Consider the following 18,693-nt stretch of genomic DNA (forward strand, 5'->3'; position numbering starts at 1 on the left):
TAAAACCATACATACATATTATATTATATTATATTATATTATATTATATGTACAATGACAGTAAAGATCTATCTATCTATCTATTTTATATCATAATACATAACAACCCCAGCGCCCTGAAAACCACACTGCAGCAGTTATACACTGTAAATTATTGTCAGTTATCAGGCCTACCTATTTAAATATTTAAATATTATTCAGTATTATCTACACTGCAGTTACTGTGAATGTATGGAAGCCCATCTCTGCCAGTTAAAGAATATTATCTCATAATATCTTCTTTTTAATCCCATATTTTTGACTTTTTGCCTCAGAATCGTGACTTTTTAACTTATAATTGTGATGTCTTAGAGTTTCTATCTCACAGTTTCGACTGTTTATTTCATAATTATGACTTTTTAATCTAATAATTATGACATTTTTCTCATATTATCTACTTTTTATCTCCTGATTATGACTTTTTATCTCATAATATGACCTTTTATCTTATAATATCTACGTTTTAACTCATAATTGTGAGTTTTTAATCTCATAATCATGACATTTTAGAGTTTTTATCTCATAGTTTTGACTGTTTATTTCATAATTTAGACTTTTTATCTCATGATTATCACTTACCATGGGATTTTTTTTCATCAAGTTTAGTTTTCAGCTTAATTTTTTCTTTCACTGGCGGAGATTCTTTCTATACAGGTTATATATAGCTGTCATATAGGCCAATCATAGTTTAATGCACATATTTACTATTCAATTTTCTATATTTTTATTTAACATACTATTTTCTTATTCTCTATTATATATTATATATCATGTGTATAATTTCTCTATACTGTGACGTTTCTATGGAAGGAGTAACTGTAACGTGACACATTTCCCTTCTGTGATCATTAAAGTATCTCTGAGTCAGATTCTGGGTGAATGTGGAGTGACGTGGCTCTCTAGTGGTCGTAATGGAGACAACATGTGTGCAGGCTGGCTGCTGCTCTGCGCCGCAGGATTGAAGAAACTGATCTTATTGGAAGCAGCTCTGTCTTTGTTGGTTGGCATTCAGGGGCTCTTATTTTGCAAAACAAGGAAGCACACTGACTCCTCTAAAGGCTTCATGGCACCTCCCAGATCCTTAAAGATCCACGTTTGATGGATCAGAAACATGTTTTCTGATAAATATCCTTTATATTCACACTGAATTCAGCTTGTTCTGTTTCTGTTATCTCATAAAAAATACTTTTTATCTCATAATTATTACTTTTCAGTCTGATAATTCTGAAATGTATCTCGTAATATCTAGTTTAAATCTCATAATTAGGATTTTTTTATATCTCATAAATATTACTTCTCATAAATTTGACTTTTTATCCCATTATCATGAGTTTTTATATCTTAATTCTGACTTTATATCTGATAATATTGGCTTTGTAGTTCATAAAGATTCCCTTTTAATTAGTATTTTTTTACTTATAAATATTACTTTTAATCCCATAATTTTGACTTTTTATCTCATAATTATCAGTCACCATGGGAATTTTAAAAAAATCTTAATTTAGTCAGAAATGTGTTTCCATATGGGGCACATATCTTTACATATTTCTATTTCCTCAACCCCACAGTCCTCAACCTGTATCATCAGACGCTTTCCAACAACTTGAACTCAGACGCTTCAGTTTCCACACGTCTGTTAACGAACTTCCTTCCACTGTGTGTTAGTTGCGTTGACTGCACCAGGAGAGATGACAGAGCAGTGCGCTGATCTAACAGCGCCTGGACTGGCTGAACGCGCGTCGGGACAGAGAACTGCCGCTGTGGATGTCGGTGACGCAGTTAGACTGGAGATCCACGTCTGGACAGCCTGCGACAATCCCCACTCAGATTAGCGCTTGACCCGCAGGATTTGTTGGAGAGGCACCTGATTCACCGGGAGCGACAGGCACAGTCAGAGCAGACTGAATGATCTAGATTTATATTTATATTCCACTGGAGCGGTCTCAAGAAGCTTCTCTGTCTCTAGTATTGTTTATAATGTTTGGACGCATTTTACGCACGTTTAACTCCGGGACGCGAGCGCCTCTCTCCAAAGAGCAAAGTGGAGCCATGGCAGGTTTTACGCACAGCGCGAAAATGCCGGTAGGGGTATGTGAGAAACTTTTTGCTGGACTCTTTATTTCTCATTAGTCCTCTGAGATCTGATAATGTGTGATACTCCTGCTGCCGGTGGAAACGTCTAATCCCTCCCCGATTACCGCGCACAAATGGATTGCGTCCTGCCGGCCAGCCGACTGACATCAGGGCCCAGACGAATTGATTTAACCGCTATGTTTGCGCTGTGACTGCTGAATTGAAGCCAGTCCAGCGTCACTTTGTAAGCGGGACCCCAGCTTCCTCCCCTGGTGCCAAAATGAGGAGAGCTGTGCTGAAAGAAGCCGCCAAACGCTTCCCCTGGCTGGCCAATGTCACTCTGTACGGGTGCTTATTCGCCGGCGGTGACCTTGTCCATCAGCTCATCGCTCAGAAGGAGCGCATTGACTGGAGACACACTCGCAACGTGGCCATCGTGGCAATCAGCTTCCATGGAAACTTTAATTACTTTTGGCTGCGAGCCCTGGAGAGGCGATTCCCCGGAAAGTCCGCCGGGATGGTTTTCCGCAAACTGCTGCTGGACCAAAGCTTTGCGTCGCCTTTGGCCACCAGTGTCTTCTACACGGGTAAGATGGTTTCAGCTCAGCAAATCCACATTTAATGCAAAGACACAGTGAAGACACACATTGGTCTCAGTTTGGATAGAGATGCTGTGTGAATATCATCTGATGCCTAAAACATCCAAATATTTAAATCTATGTCAACTTTTTTTTTCTTGTCACCAAACCATCAGAGCAGGAAAACAGATCCAAATATGTCTAATTGGTTAGAAATCAGTAGAATGATCAGAATCTTTGTACCTTTGAACGAATTATTACATTTTGTAGCCGTCTCGACCTTCAATCATTAAAAAAACAACAGTGAGCTAATGACTGTAATGAGCTAATGAACTTAATGATCTCTATTAAGGTCGTCTCTCAATCAAACACCATGTGTACCAAGCTGAAGAGTCATTACACGCGTTTTAGGATTGTGCGTAATGGCGCACTCCAAACTCTGCGTAAACGTCTCCTCTGTCCTGCAGGGGTGAGCTACTTGGAGGGGAAGGAGGATATCTTTGAAGACTGGAGGGAGAAGTTCTTCAACACCTGGAAGGTAAGAAAGGAAGTCAGCATGTAGCGGAGGAAAGTCACCTTCCCTTCACACACTGACTGCTGCGAGCTCACAGCCAGATTAACCCAGATTGTCTCACTTGCTGCTTTTGCGCAGTGGGCGCTCCGCCCGGGCCCGGGAGCAGACCGGGTAATTCAATCATGTCAGTGCGTTTCAGGACGTTCAGGAGCTGAAGTCCTGCCAAATGGAAATCACAGTGTCATGCTGCTGTGTATCGCTTCATGATCCTGGTGAACATGTGCAGACATTTGTGTCCAGAAATCTGAGTTTCCTTGGATCTGTAAAAAGTTCCAGAAGAGTTATCACAGTACACTTTGTTTTTGTTTTCAAGTTACATTTTTCACAGTGGTCCAAGTGCATTTACTCAATTACTGAGGCTACTTCAACAATGCTATGCTAACAATCATATTTTATAAAGCCATCATAGGTTTAGTATATAAAATGTTAAACTGGTGACACTTTAAGAGCTGATTAAACTTGAACTAATTGTTATTTCAGCGTTAACAAACAATTCCTTTATAAACCAATTACTAGTTGCAACTGATCTTTATAAACTTTTTATGAAGCATTTCATTTTTGGTAACAGTGAAAATAACTTTTAACTAAAGTTTAATAATATAAATTTACTATTTACTCATGATGGTCACTGTAAAGAGCGACCCAGCAGTATTACCTCCACCTCATTTCTTTTAAAATGCTGTTTAAAGGGCTCATTCTGCATAATATTAAAGAGTAATACTTACTTACTATTATAATCCTTTACCCCTGATACTCTAACTATATTTATTTATATTTATATTTATCCTGTTTACCTCAGAAATGTTTTGAAAGCTGGACTTTTGCTAGTAATGTGTATTAACCTGTGGTTTTAAGTTTTTATCTGAATAATTCTTTGACCTGCAGATCATTTCATTAATTTCTTACAGCCTTCTCACAGAAGTCTGCACTTTTCTGTCTTAGGTTGTGAAACTCTTTGCTCCTTTCTGAAGGAGGAAAAGTTTTTTCTTTCTCTTGTTTAAAGACTTGAAGAGAACCCACCTCTCCATCCCCTGATAGCAGACAGAGTGCGGACGAGTTGTTGAGTTGAATATGTTAGTTTAAAGGATCAATGAGTCAGCATCGCTCCTTTATCAGACTGAGGTCTGTGAAAGTTAGAACCATGGCTCTGAGGAAATTAACCTGCACTGACGCATCAGGCTCAGCTGCTACAGTTACATCATTTAAGGTAAAGTTTAAATCACTCATTCTCAGGGGAAATGTCACATTTCAACAACTTCCAGTTTGGTATTTTTAGAGGAAAAAGGATCCCAAACTCAAAGTATCCAATCAAAACTCAGTCTCTTCACTGCATGTATAAAGTTAACTTTGGATGGGTGTTGATTGTGCAGGTCCTTTATGTCGTCAAACAACTCACCATGTCCTGTTTTCACTTTCAGACTGGACTCATGTACTGGCCATTCATGCAGGTAAACATGAAAACTGTTTATTGTTTTGTGCACATTTATATCTGGCAGACATTAGTTAGAAGAACTTAACTGACTCTCTGACTGAAAGAATCAGGCAACTGGAAGGATCAGAGAGTAAAACTATCCCCTGAAACCAAAAGACGGGGTTACATTTATTAAAAAATCCAGATCAAACCTGATGAAAACTTCATTATTGGTGTAGGAAAAATGACGATTATATGCATGAGTCAGTCGCTCAGGTGCATGCTCAGGGATTACCCTTCACGCCTCATTAGTTGACTTTAACTCTCATCCTGTTTTCTGCCCTCTCATCTCGCCGCCTCTTCACAGTTTCTGAACTTTGTCTTGATGCCGCTCTACATGAGAACGGCCTTCATGGGCTGCTGCGCCTTCCTCTGGGCCACCTTCCTGTGCTTCTCACGGCAGAGCGGTGATGGCACGGCCGGCGTGGCTCTGGCCTTCGTCATGGACCCTCGTAAGACCCTGGAGGAGATGCGCCAGGCCCGACTGGCCCGAAAGAAGCAAAAGATCCAGAGGGAAAACTAAAGACAGCATGAGGAGGAGGAGGTGGATGAGTAGGAGGATGCTGCCTCTCTTTCAGGCCTTTGAGCTTCAGTCACAGGACAGAGTGGTTCCTACTTTTCGCTAACCAGCACCCACAAACTGAGAGACCACAGAGAGCCGAGGAGCCGAGGAAGAAAAAGAGAAAGAAGCCCATCATCACAGTCATCATGATATCTGAAGGTTGCAGTAATATAATTTGAAGTTGAATGTGTTGACATTTTGTTTTCTCTAAATATCACCATTATATTTGAACATTTGGGTGTTAATTGTATATTAGTGGAGGGTTCAATTATCAAAATTCCTTCTCAAGAGATCATGAATCTTATACAGCAAGTTGTCGAGACGTTTTGCTTCAGATCACAAACAGAGCAACACTAAAATGGTTCAAGTGGAACAGATTCACATATATCAATATGAGGTCTGAGTGCTTCATCTTGTTTTCAGCTGATGATAAAATGATGCTCTCGCCTCCAAACTACAAAGGTTTCCACTGAAATGAGATGATGTGATGTTGAATCGATGTGAGCCTGCAGTGCAGTGAAGATCAGATCTAAGGGCTCGATATTTTCTGCTTTACACTCGTTGTGCCTTCTCTTGGTGACTGACTGTCCTGACCACACAGGTCGGAGAGCTTGCGGTGTTTGGCTGAGTGGTGACAGTCATTCATATTAATCAGTACAATGATGTATGTACAGTATATATTTTTGTGTGTGTACAGTTTTAAATTGAGTTTTTGTGTTTATTTTGGGATGCACTGATTCCAGATTCACTCCACCATGCTGATGGAAAGTCAGGTGAAGTTTCATAGTCCACAAAACATTTCTGGAGCTTCACAGTAAAATAGCGTTGCAGCGTTCTTCTAAACAACTGAAGTAGCTGGACACTTGTTTTAAAATGTAAAAAAAAACCCAACAGAAATACTCCCAAACTCAATTAAAACTTTGCCGAATTAGCTGTTAGCACTTCCTATTTGCAGTGTACCTTTGGATGTTCAGACAACTATCACTGGATTACTTTGATACTGAGAAAACTTAAAAACATGATGTTTCTAAGGCAAGTTCTGCACATGTAAGAAGCGTCTTCTTTGAGGATTTCTAAGTGGATTTATGGAGTCATTGTTTCCTCCCCACCATGCTGATGGAAAGTCAGGTGAAGTTTCGTCGTCCACAAAACATTTCTGGAGCTTCACAGCAAAACAGTGTTGCAGCATTCTGTTCCATGAGGCGAAATCAAAATCCCCAGAAACCCCTGGGATCCCAAATTGATGAAATCTGCACTGTAGCTGCACACTCCATCTGAAGTGGGTGAGTTTGAATGCACATAAAGGGTGTAAATAACATCTTTTCCAATTAATTTGGGATCTCGGGCTTCAGTTGGATTATGCCTGATCAGCTGTAAGGAGCCATTTTATGTTTTTTTTGGTTGTTTTTAAATCAAGTCTCCAGTTACTTCAGTTGTTTCGGAGAACACTGCAATGCTGTTTTTATTGTGAAGCTCCAGAAATGCTTTGTGGACTCCATCAGCATGGAGGTAAGGAGACAATGGGTGAAATTTAACTTTTTTGGGTGAACTGTTCCTCTAAGTGTCCAAAATCAAAATGTTTCATTACTTGGGGGGCATCAGCATCTTCCTGATGAGAGAAAGGGTCAGGAAGTCATCAGAGCATTTCATTTCTAAGCTCCGAGCCGATTGGGGCCTATATGACATAAATCTGTGCGAACTGATAATAGCAGATCATTTCCTAAAACAGGTGGTCACACAAACATGACCCTAACGGAGGGAAATAATCCATTTGTTGGGGACTACTTTCAGTGGCGGATTAATTAATGATACCAATATATATGATACTCTAAGATCAACAGTTCCAGTCAAAGGGCTCCTTATGTGTTATTACCACATGTATCAGTGCATCCCTCTCATGTTGTGTCTCCTAGTCTGACCTGTGACGCTGCAGTATCTTGATCCTGTCCTCTTACTTGAAACATCACATAGGTTGCCATCAGCCCAGATACCTTATCACGTAACACGTCACCTACCCAAAACCACACCCATGAATCACTCTCCTTTAGACTTTTATCTATTAGGATTTGAAAGATTTGAGACTTTTATTATTATTCATCCAAAAAGACGACTAAAACAACTGAAGATTTTCAGTACGATTATTGTACCAGGCGTGATATTGTCAGTTAAGGTGGAGCAAATTTATACGGACTTTAAGAGGTTTGGACACAGCCCTTCTGTAGATAAGCTTTAAGTGAAAAACAACGTAGACATTCTGTTTTTCCATGTACGAAACAAAAATAAAACTTCAAAGGATGTTCAGTATTGTTCAGAACTTTGTGTGAAAGTCTTTATATCGATGTTTTGATGACAAACACTAAAAAACTCAACTATTTTGCTGCACTGATATTTTCAGAAACAGGCTGCTTATCACTTGTTTTTTATTCTAAGCTAGGCTAATTACATCCTCACATTTTAGTCGCTATATTTAACACCAAATTTCCTGACGGTCACGCACACGTGTTTGTAATCGGCTGTCGGTGTCGTAAAGACTCTCTGAAAACACGCAGCCCAGATATGAAGCAAGGACACAGAGGATTGGAGTGTATAACAGCTTTATGCTCTAGTGATGGTGCGTGTGGATTAACCAGGATCAGATAGGCCTGCTTAATCCCTCTGAAAAGGACGGCGTTGACCCAGTGTGACCTCTGACCCCCAGCAACAGGAAATGAAATTCCCCCAATCAGAGTCAAAGATGCTGTCAGGTGCTGCTCTCGGACATCTGTTTGCTACACATCACGTAAGTGGCCAGATGTAAAACAGGAAGTAATTATGAGGGGAAGCAGAGGATTTAAAATACAACACATCAACCCATATTCAGATCTAATCACCATCATAGAAATTTCAGAGAAGGAGAAATAAAAAGCAGGAAATGAATTATTGTTATGTGGAAGAATAATCAGGACATCACTTCTAAATAAAGCTGAAGTTTTGTTGACGTGTCCGGTTGAAGGTTATGGAAGGTACCTTTGGTTGTTTATGAACTAATTTAAATGTAGTCTAAATATTTGTTTTTACATAACAAGAGGAGGAGATACACAATGTGGATTAAATTCATTTAAGTTTGTGCACGGCAGAAGATGACCACAGCGATGAACAAAACACAAACGGGAAGATATTTACGTCGCTATGGTTTGTTTACATTCTTTTTAAATTTGGACAAATCAATTAAAAGTCAGAAATAATAGCTCAGGGAATGCAACGTGTCCAGCTGACAAATACATTGCAATACTAACAAATTATAGCCTAGATAAACAAATTGGTATTTAGTTTTTGAGTGCAAGATTTTCCCAGCTGTCCTGGAATGCAACACTGGAAGAAAAATAATTCATTATTTTCAAAAATGGAAATTAAAATTGAAATCTTAAGAAACAAGCTGAACAAAAATACGATTATAAATGTATTTATTTACTCATTGATTTAATTGTACATAAAAAAATATAATAGATCAGATCAGAAGAGCCAAAAAAACAGATAATAGCTTGTCAACTGGCCTCCTGACGTGAAACATTCAGCATAAAGACAAACAAATAAAGTGGTACAAAACAAATGTAAGATTACAAATTGTTTATAATGAAAAACTAAGTCAAAAATATGATTAACTTTCTTAGATTTTTTTACCAATCACCATCACTGTTAAGAAACAATAAAATGGCTCATAAAACATTTATTAAGCGGTTGTAAATGTAGCCTACACAGTATTTATTAAGCATTTACAAATTATTATGAACATCAACTTTACAATAAACAATTGCTAATAAATAGTTTATAAAGCATGTCATTGCTTGTTAACAGTGAAATAACTATTAACCAAAGTTTAATTAACTATTCATTTGCTTTTTTATTATATATAATTGTTTATTTTAATTATATGACAGTGAAAGACCCAGAAAGGAATACGGAGGACATGACCTCAGTGTCCTCAATGCTCAAAAATTACAGCTGTCTGTCACACATTGTACTGAGCAGTGGTCAATTAAATCAGTTTTCAACTCAACATTGGGAAATAGGTTTTTTATATATATTGCAGAAATATCAAGATTGACCTTGGTATCTAATGTTGTGCTCATATAAACTGGTATTTCCGACTGCACCTGAAGGCAGCACCGGCCTCCGCTAATCCATCAAAACGTCTAGACCCGTTTCACTCTGACATCTCTCCTCTGATTGGACGATGATCCTAATCCCGCCCATCACAGATTGATTGACAGACGCTTAACCAATAGCGAGAGGCATCGAGGCTGCCGTCTAACTTGTGATTGGTGGGTGGGACCGGACAATATGAATGGCAACATGTATTGTTCGACGTCTTCCCAAGAAAGCAGCAACTTTGTGGTTTCCAACTCCGGAGACACTTCTTCTGGTTTGTTCTCCTTCAAACTTCACCGGCACGGTCGTCGGTTGTTGTACCGGCCCATGAAGAGGATCTAGCGGAGGAATAAGAGAACAACACTGCGTCGAAAGAAGCGAACTGTTGAGCGTAAGTTGTAGTTAGCTGCTGTGTTTATCTCAGCTGGGTTTTAAACGGTTAACGCTAAACTCCGTTAGCCCAACTAGCTAACTTATTTACATTTAGCGAGCTAAGAGCATCCTGCTGACTTTCTTGTGTGTTGTAAGTAAAGTAGAAAGATAATAGTTTGAGCTCATCGTCTCAAAAGTTTATAAAAGCAGGTGTAACTAATGATAAAGAAAATTAAGGGTATTGTAAATTACCCGTTATCTTTCAGGCAACGTTTGTTCGGGTTCCCGTTTTCTGCGACCAGACTCCTTATAAATTCGGTAACAAATTTATTTCAGCAGTGGCTTGATTCTCATTTTACTGAATTAAGCTTAAGTTAAAGGTGTTTTATGAACCGATAGGATCTAATCTTTAATTCGGCATATATCCAGTAACATTATTCAAAGAAGTGTAACGTTACCATTGGTTGTTAAGTCTGATTTTCCCGTTATCCTTATGCCATTTCGGGTTCCCGTTTTCTGCGACCAGACTCTGTATAAATTTGGTTACTAATTTCTTTCAGCTGTGGCATGGGCCACTTTTAACTGAATTTGGCTAAAAGTGAGGGTGTTATATGAATCGATAGAGTCTAATCATTAATTCGGCATATATTCAGTAACATTATTCAAAGAAATGTGACGTTTCTATTGGCAGAGAAGTCTGTGGAAGTCCGACTTTCCCGTTATCTTTCTTAACTAAGCACACCGTTAACACCATGGATGACTGTGACAATCAAAGTCTATAAACTCTGGGATATAGTGCTTCATGATGGTTAACATGGTTGCCGTATTTAAGCAAATATCAAGATGAATCGTGTAAAATCATGTTTTATAATAATTTGTGAGTTTCCATTAACCAGTGTAACGTTAATTACAAAATTGCCCGATTTCTAAACGGAGTTCCGGTCAGCCGGAACTTGTCTAATTGCCTTGTTTTAATTGAACCGCAGAGCAGCAGTGGTGTGAGGGGAGAGTGAGCTCTCCATCCGGGCCGGGCTGGAGATGGGGGATCCGGAGCCTCCAGAGTTTGGGTCCCTGGAGGAGGAGCTGCAGTACTGGAAGGAGCAGGCTGCCAGGCACCAGCAGAGGTGTGAGCCCCGTTCATGTTGTTTTTAACAGACCAGAATCCATTTTCACTTCTGCTTACTGTAGTTCCTCAACTTAAAACATGTAAAAAAAAGTGCTATACTGGTTCAACTGGGTATATATAGTAAATCTGGGCCATGTATTTACACTTGATAATAATATGAGAACACATTTCTTGTTAGTTTTCCTGCACTGTTGACTTTTATTGGTTTTGAAGTATGATCCAAAGAGTTTTGCGACTTTTAGCTGACTTTATAAGTGACTATTTTGGAAAGCATGTAAGAAACAGGCCCTCCATGAACAAATCACAGAGTCCCAGATGTCCTGAAAGGTTTTTTGTTTCTTGTAACTTGTTATAAAAGTTACGTAAGTTCATACTTTGTGCTGATTAGCTTGTGGCAGCAAGATTATAACTTGTGTGGACAACAGAATCTAATATGATCCTTCAGGACTTCTCGTGCTCCGCAATTAAATTCTGAAGAAATAATCGGTACCTTTTCATTTCTCTCGTTTTCAGTTTATAGAAATGGGAGTCTGGAGACACTCCTGCAAGACAAATAACCGTGAACCTCAAGCTGTTTTCCTGTTAAACACATTTCTGCGATGTTTAAACTTTCTTGTTTAATGCATAATGCCCAGAGCTTCCTGTGGTTGGGTGGGAAATGATCAGGTTATGTTGTTTATCCAAACAAATTTAGACTTATTCTGCCCAACCTTCGTCCTCGCCGCGGTCAGATTATTTTGCTCTAAACATGACCGTGAATGATGTGTTTTCACTCAATAAAACCAGTAAATCCAAGCTAATAAACCAAATTGAATAATAGTTCAGATTTGCTGTGATAGCGTGGAAAGTTAATAAAGACAAACTTTATGTGCTGCGTTTGTGTGTGTGTGCAGTGCGGAGGAAGCCCAGGAGGAACTGCAGGAGTTCCAGCAGATGAGTCGGGACTACGAGGTGGAGCTGGAGACGGAGCTGAAACAGTGCGAGACGCGAAACCGAGAGCTCCTCGCAGCCAACAACCGCCTCAGGATGGAAGTGGAAAACTACAAGGTGCACACGACATTATCAGTTATCGGATGCTGGAATAAATATCCCAACTTTCCCAGCTAACATCCTTTAAACGACTGAACGAGGAAATAACAAGGAAAACTATTCAGATAGCTCCGTATAAAAACTTTGGTTTGGGTAGGAAATAAAGCAGTTTTGCTCAGATGCAGCAGGATAGATGTACTCGTCTTGTAATATTTCCTCCTAGCCCTCCCACCTCTAACAGAGTCATTGTCTCAACATGCTTTTATAGCACTGAAACACTGAAGCATAGAGATGCTGTATGAGGCAAGTCATTTTCATAACACTCAACCAACTGACCTGTTAAAGCGTATTTGACTGGGGATTTCCATATTCATCAGCTGATAGTAAGTGGAGTTTTATGGCCTGTGCTGAACAGGCTTCACTGGTGCTTTTCTCTGAACACACACACACACAAACACACACTCTCACAGAGGACTGATTCAGCGCAGAGAAAGGCAGCTGATGACTCTTGCCTGGTCTGTGTCTGGAGGGGATAGTACTTTACGTAAGACTAACTCAGTCGTGTCACAGTTCATTCGCACCCTCTTCTCCCTTTTTAAGAAATATATTTGTACATCGTCCTGCTGAGATGTTCAGAGGCAAAAAACAAAACAATGCATAAAGAACGTCCATTGTGAAGCCTTGTTTATGGTCTGCTCAGTGTCCGTGGTGCAAGGCTTCATGGGTGAGGTCATTGAAATGTGTGCGCTGTTTCCACAAGCGTTCATAACATGTGGCTGTGCAGCTCACGGCTTTTGTGACTAGGTGTTAAACGCTGAGCTTTTATTAATCATTTAGGAGAGAATAAGTCATGTAGCAAGAAAATTAAGATCACATCAGATTCTGCTCTCATCCGGAGCTGTTTACTGACGGGAGGAGAGCTCAGAGATTACTTTTTAACTTTTGGGATTAAAAAGTGGATTTATCTTCACTCCTGTTTATCAACCTGACTGCAGCAGAGAGGGGAAATGTACTTTACTTCATGTTACAGAGAGGAGAGGGGGAAAAGAAGAGAGAGAACCAGAGTCTCTGCTGAGGTATTACTTAAATTGACCTTATATAAACTAGTTTTCAGACAATTTTAAAAATTCCTACATATTATATCTTTTGATATAAAGAAACTCGTCCTTTAGTAGAGTGCTGTCACTACAAACAATGTGCAAAAAGCCAGTATCAATCTTCACTTTTAAAGCAACATTAACCACAGTCAGTAATCAGACTGTTACAGTGGGAAGGAACCAACATTATGAAACAAGTTAAAGACGACACTTTTAAGAGAAATTAGCACTGAAACCACTGAAACGTTCCCAAGATGTTAATACACATCACAAGGACCCAATCATAACAGTGACCACAGACAGAAAGAAAGAAAGAAAGTAGAGGCTCTATTTGATCTTGGGCGGTTGTGACTTCATCACGTTGACAAAATCTGTCCACAGTCAGACAGACGAGGTGGAAACACCAGCTACGCTTGAGTGGACGGGAACGTTTGGATGAAGGTTAAAATGATCCGCAACTTCAAAAACATTCAGGCCCGGGGTGATAAAGTGAAGTAAAGTGGGGCACCAGTGGGCCCTTTCCTACTTCCTTCCTACGCTTCTAGTTCTGGCGCCTTTGAACTGTTCCTGTGTTGAGAAGTTAAAAAGGTTTCCAGAACAGTAAAACAAGCTTTATATCTCAGACAGCTCGTATGACCAGTATGCAGAGACTTTGTGGAATGTAGCTAAAGCATGCTGAAGCTTGAACGGTGTCATGTTGTCTGGTATCTGCTCTCTGCTCCTCACAAACCCTCCTGGAAGCTCAGTACAGAAAGATATTTACTGTGTTAGACAAGTTATGTGAAAAGTACTGATCCATGTGTTGATGTTTAGTATTCTGTTTGATGCTACTGAGATAAACGTCCAGGCATCAAAGTTTGCTTTTCCTGGAAAAGAGTTTAAGGCTTTTAGACGAGTAAATGTTACCTTTCATTAGCTGAATATAGCTCATCACTCATATTCCCCTCTCTTTTTCCGTATCCTGTCCGTTGTTGCGTCCTCTCCTGGCCCTGCGGTCGTCCTCCTGCCAGGAGAAGTATGAGACGCAGCACTCTGAGGCCTACCGACAGATCTCCACCCTGGAGGGAGACCTGGCTGAGACCACGGCCGTCAGAGACCAGCTTCACAAATACATCAGAGAGCTGGAGCAGGCCAACGACGACCTGGAGAGGACCAAGAGGTCAGAGGACGCTCACACACGTGGCTTTAACAATCTGATTAAACCAATTTTAGCCATAACTGTAAACCTACGAAAAGAAAAATGAGACAGGCTGGCTGCAGAAACGTAGGGAAACAACGGCTGCCTTCATCAGCAACACGACAGCTTCTCACTGTGTGTGTTTCAGGGCGACCATCATGTCACTGGAGGACTTTGAGCAGAGGATGAACCAGGTGATCGAGAGGAACGCCTTCCTGGAGAGCGAGCTGGACGAGAAGGAGAATCTGTTGGAGTCGGTCCAGAGGCTGAAGGACGAGGCCAGAGGTAGAGATTCACTGATCTGCCGTCAGATAAATCTGGTTGTTACTGTCGTGGAGGTTTGAAATATCTGTGTGATGGGATTTAGCCAGCCGACAATTTTACATGATGTAAACACAAATTACATCCAGTGTCTTAGCGGTAGAATCACCATTACCCAATTAAAAACTGTGACACGATCAGTGTTTAAACCCGCTGAGACGAGCGTGACTTCACTTTGCTTTTCTGTTCTGTTATGTGAAAACAGTTTTAGTTGTAGCTCCCATTCTCTCCAGGAAGTTCCCAGACTGTTGGCGAAGTGACTTAACTTCTGTTTCTGTTGCAGTTCATAAACCAGCTAAACAGAAATTACACAAACTAAAACCAAAACAGTACACTAGCTTATGTTCCTCTGTTTGCACTGAAAACCTTTTATGTGTGTGTCAGACCTGAGACAGGAGCTGGCGGTGCAGCAGAAACAGCAGGTCCAGGACAGGAAGCCGTCTCTCAGCAGTGCAGTCAAAGAGCCTTCCTCCTCCTCCTCCTCCTCCTCCTCCACCTCCTCATCCTTGGCTGGTCTGCCCACCCCGCCCCTCACCCCTCCAGACAAAAGAGCAGAGGACAAAACCACGTCGTCCTCCAACCAGCCCGCCCCGTCTGTCAGCACGCCGTCAAGACCTACAGCCACCACAGAGTCCTTCAGCACCCCGCTGCCCTCCATCAGCAGAGGTCGGCCCATCAGTCTTCTTCTTCTTCTTCTTCTTCTTCTTCATTTTCTTCTTCATTTTCTTCTTTTTCTTCTTCGGTCTTTTTCTTTTTCTTTGTCTTTTTCCATTTTCTTCTTCTTTTTCTTCATCTCCTCCTCCAAACCGCAGGCTACCTTATCTTAAGACTGAAGTCACTGCTTAGGACAAAAACAGCACTTTTTATAATCAATTAATTGTTTATGTAAATCGTCAAAACATTATCTGATTTCATCTGTTCCAGTGGGAGGATGGCGGGAAGTTTTCCTGTTTTTATTTTATTATTTATGACTTGATTTTCTCCACATTCATCAGCTGTTGTGTCCCTGCAGGTGAAAGCCTCTCGGGGACTCCTCTCACCACGTCGGCGAGAATCTCGGCTCTGAACATCGTTGGAGAGCTGCTGAGAAAAGTCGGGGTAAGAGCTTCGCTTGTGATTTGGACCCAAAGGACCAAAGAGAAGTCGCTGTTTAAAAGAATCAGCCCTTTCTGTTTTCTTCAACTGGTGACTTATCATGTGACGCTGCAGGGTGCCTCTGCTTTTCCTCTCAAATGCACATAAATACTTTTTTTCATGGTTTGTTATTAGTTTGGAAAAACGCTTTATTTGAACCGATATTTTTTAGGAATGTGCTTCAAATCGAATGTACTTGATGTTCAACATAATCTGGTGTTTCATCGACACTCCCGGCATGTTAAGGCGAGGAATAATGTCGAGGCAGCTGGCAGTGGGCATCATTCTGGAAATGATTTTGACGAGCTGTGAAAGGGAGACGAGCACACCGGTATGAAGCTGAATGTTTTTGGGAGAACTTGAACAGTTTTCTTCACTGTACGTAGAACCTGGAGTCGAAGCTGGCGTCGTGTCGGGAGTACGTCAACGAGCAGGCGCCGAACCGCAGAGGTCCCGCTGGAGGACAGGCGGCGGCGTCGGGCCAGAACAGCTCCTCAGAGACTCATCCTACCAACGGCCTCTACAATAAGGGGTGAGCTGCCAGTCATCGAGTATATTTCTTCCTGTCCGGGGAGAAAGGCTTTATTTATTTTAGATATACTGATGAAATCTATACGTCTAATGGTTTTCTAAAGGTATGTTTTTAAGCCTGGCAGTCGTTGAGGAAACAGATCCCTGAGTGTGTTTGTTGTGTTTCGCAGGCTGGTGAAGAGGTTAGACTTCGGAGCGGGACCCAAACTGCTGCTGTGAAAGTTTCAGACGTCGTCCACCTCGATCCTCGATCCTCCTGCAAGCTGCTCGATTCAGCCTGGATCCCCCGGACATTTAATGGTACTGTGTGCTGCACATCATACGGACCTCTCGCTGGGAGCTGCAGGGATATCACGGATGGATACTTTGTTACCGGCTCTTGGTTTGTTTGTCAGCGGGACTTTGTCTCGGCACTCGCACTTAGCTTGAACTAATTTACTGGACTCGTGCTGCCTGTCACCTCCTTCGTGTTTGTTTGCCAAGTGTTTTGCTCTTTTTTTTTGTTGTCTCTTTTTATTTGTGCACAAAGCTGCGTCGACTCTGAACAGGAAGTGAACTTTAGAGACATCTGGATCACGTACAGAACCGAGCGTCTGTGCTGTCAGTTCAGTGGTCAAAACCTGTGCAATTAAACCAAAGTGAACATTTGCTTCATGTTCAGTTTGAACACCTTCAGAGCGTCGGAGTGCTGAACACTGGAAGAGCACTTTTACCTTCACCGGAGGGTTTTTGTCTTTGAAAGCTACATTTAAGTGTTGAGGTTCAGTCCAGTCACTTTCGTCTTTTTTGTCTCATAAAACCACATCGTCAGTTGACGCTCTGCTTTTATACAGTTTGCCTCTGCAGGTGTATTTCTTGAATAACGCCTCGATTCAAACGGGCACAACTTTTGTTCCGTCCTCCACGCGGCTCCACCGGGAGCGTTTTGTCTGCATGATTTGGTATTTTTCTGTGATTTTTGTGCTTTTTCCATGGTGTGTTTTTTGTTTTTTGAAAGTTGACCCGATGCTGTTCTTGTGTCTGACTTCCTGCCCGGCTCGATCTGCTCTGTGCAGCCCGATGCTGCTTCTGTTCAGAAAAGACTCGGGATGTTTTTTAATAATAATAAAAATAATAATAACTTTAGTTTTACAGCACCAAGTTACAGTGTTTTATAATAAAAACAGTAAGTACCATCAGTTAAGGAAAAGCTATATAAGAACTTCCTGTGGGTCACTTCTACGCGTCAAACATTGTCTCGAATAGTCGCGTTCAGCACGAGCTGGTTGAATCGTGCCGTGTGTTTCAGTCCTGGTCCTGAATGTTCTAGATGTTCTCCTGCTCCAACACACCTGATTCAAATCTGCTCATCACCTTTTACGCTAAAGTTATCAATAATCTGATGGGATGAAATTTACGGATCACATTCATGAACTTTTAGATTTTAATACACGACCCTCAGGACAAACTTTACACTTGTAGATCTGTTTCGTTGAGGCTCCAAGAGGAGAAATCCATCAGTATTTTGTTTTTGTCCAATACTTTGATATCTGATGTGATGAAGTTCGAGCCTGATAGTTTGTCTGGTTCGGGTCGAGTCGAGGAGGCACCTTTTAGTCCGTGGAGATGCTCGTTAGGATAAACGAACCCCTCTGCAGAGCTCTACTTCTGACTTCTCCAGGAGTGAAAAAAGGAAACGTCTTCTGTTCGTGAGGAGATTTGAAAACTTCAGTGAAGGCTACTCGTGTTTTATGTTAAAAATGAAATGTAATAGTTTGACTTGTAGTGTTATATACTGTACCTCTACTGTAGACTCACTAACATAGGTTGACTCTGTAGGTCGTGGTTAGCCGCTCAGGGTGAGAGTGAAACGACAGCAGCGGACTGGACCTTTTAATGTGAAGGTCAAAGCAGACGTGGAAAAGTTTGGTGTTTTTTTTCTGCCTTATGACTCATTGAGAGTACTCACATGAGACCTGTTCTGCTCTTTGTTACCTTCAGTGCTGCTTAAATGTTTCTGACAAAGCAATAAAACTTGAAATGTAAAAAATAAAAAAAGTCTTGATTTTATTTTTCTAGGAATTCAAAGAACTGAGCCGACACGTCTGGAAGGATTTAGAAGGAGTTTAATCGCACTTGATTGGTTCACAAAGCAGAAAGTCATCGTACAACTCTTCGTTTATTATACTTCTATACTGTGTCTGTGAGGTTCATCACACGGTCTAATCTCAAGAATGAATATACAACAGCTGGGTTATAAATAAAGTTTTACATTCAGTTTCCAAATAAACAGATTCTCTCTGGAATATTCTAAAAAGCCCTTTGAGGAAGTGCAGAGAAATGAAGAGATACATCCAGTTTGTGCCTTTAGAGTCTTATTTTCCAAAAAATGAAACCAGTTTATTAAAACGTCTGAAAAAATTTCCAGAATCCTTAAAAGTCTTTTTTTATTTAACAATTTGGATGAAAAATTAATCTGCTACGTGATTTAAAAAAAGGTTT

The 18,693-nt window shown here is 40.7% G+C and overlaps 2 protein-coding genes across 3 annotated transcripts; both read left to right on the forward strand.

The window, feature by feature from the left end:
* The first annotated feature begins 2,392 nt into the window (after window positions 1-2,392).
* Window positions 2,393-5,258, forward strand: mpv17l (MPV17 mitochondrial membrane protein like). The gene is made up of 4 exons (XM_073495356.1): window positions 2,393-2,699; window positions 3,158-3,228; window positions 4,683-4,712; window positions 5,043-5,258. The coding sequence occupies exons 1-4, from the start codon at window positions 2,393-2,395 to the stop codon at window positions 5,256-5,258; spliced, it is 624 nt and encodes a 207-aa protein (XP_073351457.1).
* Window positions 5,259-9,655: 4,397 nt separating this feature from the next.
* On the forward strand, window positions 9,656-18,249 carry nde1 (nudE neurodevelopment protein 1). Of its 2 annotated transcripts, none has more exons than XM_073495338.1 (9): window positions 9,656-9,816; window positions 10,784-10,921; window positions 11,817-11,970; window positions 14,060-14,208; window positions 14,375-14,511; window positions 14,932-15,213; window positions 15,560-15,645; window positions 16,068-16,213; window positions 16,383-18,249. In XM_073495338.1, exons 2-9 carry the CDS (start codon window positions 10,836-10,838, stop codon window positions 16,429-16,431), a joined length of 1,089 nt encoding a protein of 362 aa, XP_073351439.1. In that variant the 5' UTR covers window positions 9,656-9,816; window positions 10,784-10,835; the 3' UTR covers window positions 16,432-18,249. The 2 variants fall into 2 exon arrangements, with proteins under 2 accessions (XP_073351439.1, XP_073351440.1); XM_073495339.1 differs by having other exon boundaries at window positions 10,789-10,921.
* Window positions 18,250-18,693: the final 444 nt, after the last annotated feature.

This window comes from Pagrus major, chromosome 23 (assembly GCF_040436345.1).
Source record: "Pagrus major chromosome 23, Pma_NU_1.0".
NCBI classification, from domain to species: Eukaryota; Metazoa; Chordata; class Actinopteri; order Spariformes; family Sparidae; genus Pagrus; species Pagrus major.

Coding starts and splice junctions, on each gene's coding strand:
- nde1 (XM_073495338.1), top strand. CDS start 10,836: ATGGGGGATCCGGAGCCTCCAGAGTTTGGGTCCCTGGAGGAGGAGCTG. Junction 11,971..14,059: donor TGGAAGTGGAAAACTACAAG/GTGCACACGACA, acceptor TCCTCCTGCCAG/GAGAAGTATGAGACGCAGCA. Junction 15,646..16,067: donor AGCTGCTGAGAAAAGTCGGG/GTAAGAGCTTCG, acceptor CACTGTACGTAG/AACCTGGAGTCGAAGCTGGC.
- mpv17l (XM_073495356.1), top strand. CDS start 2,393: ATGAGGAGAGCTGTGCTGAAAGAAGCCGCCAAACGCTTCCCCTGGCTG. Junction 3,229..4,682: donor AGTTCTTCAACACCTGGAAG/GTAAGAAAGGAA, acceptor TTTCACTTTCAG/ACTGGACTCATGTACTGGCC. Junction 4,713..5,042: donor TGTACTGGCCATTCATGCAG/GTAAACATGAAA, acceptor GCCTCTTCACAG/TTTCTGAACTTTGTCTTGAT.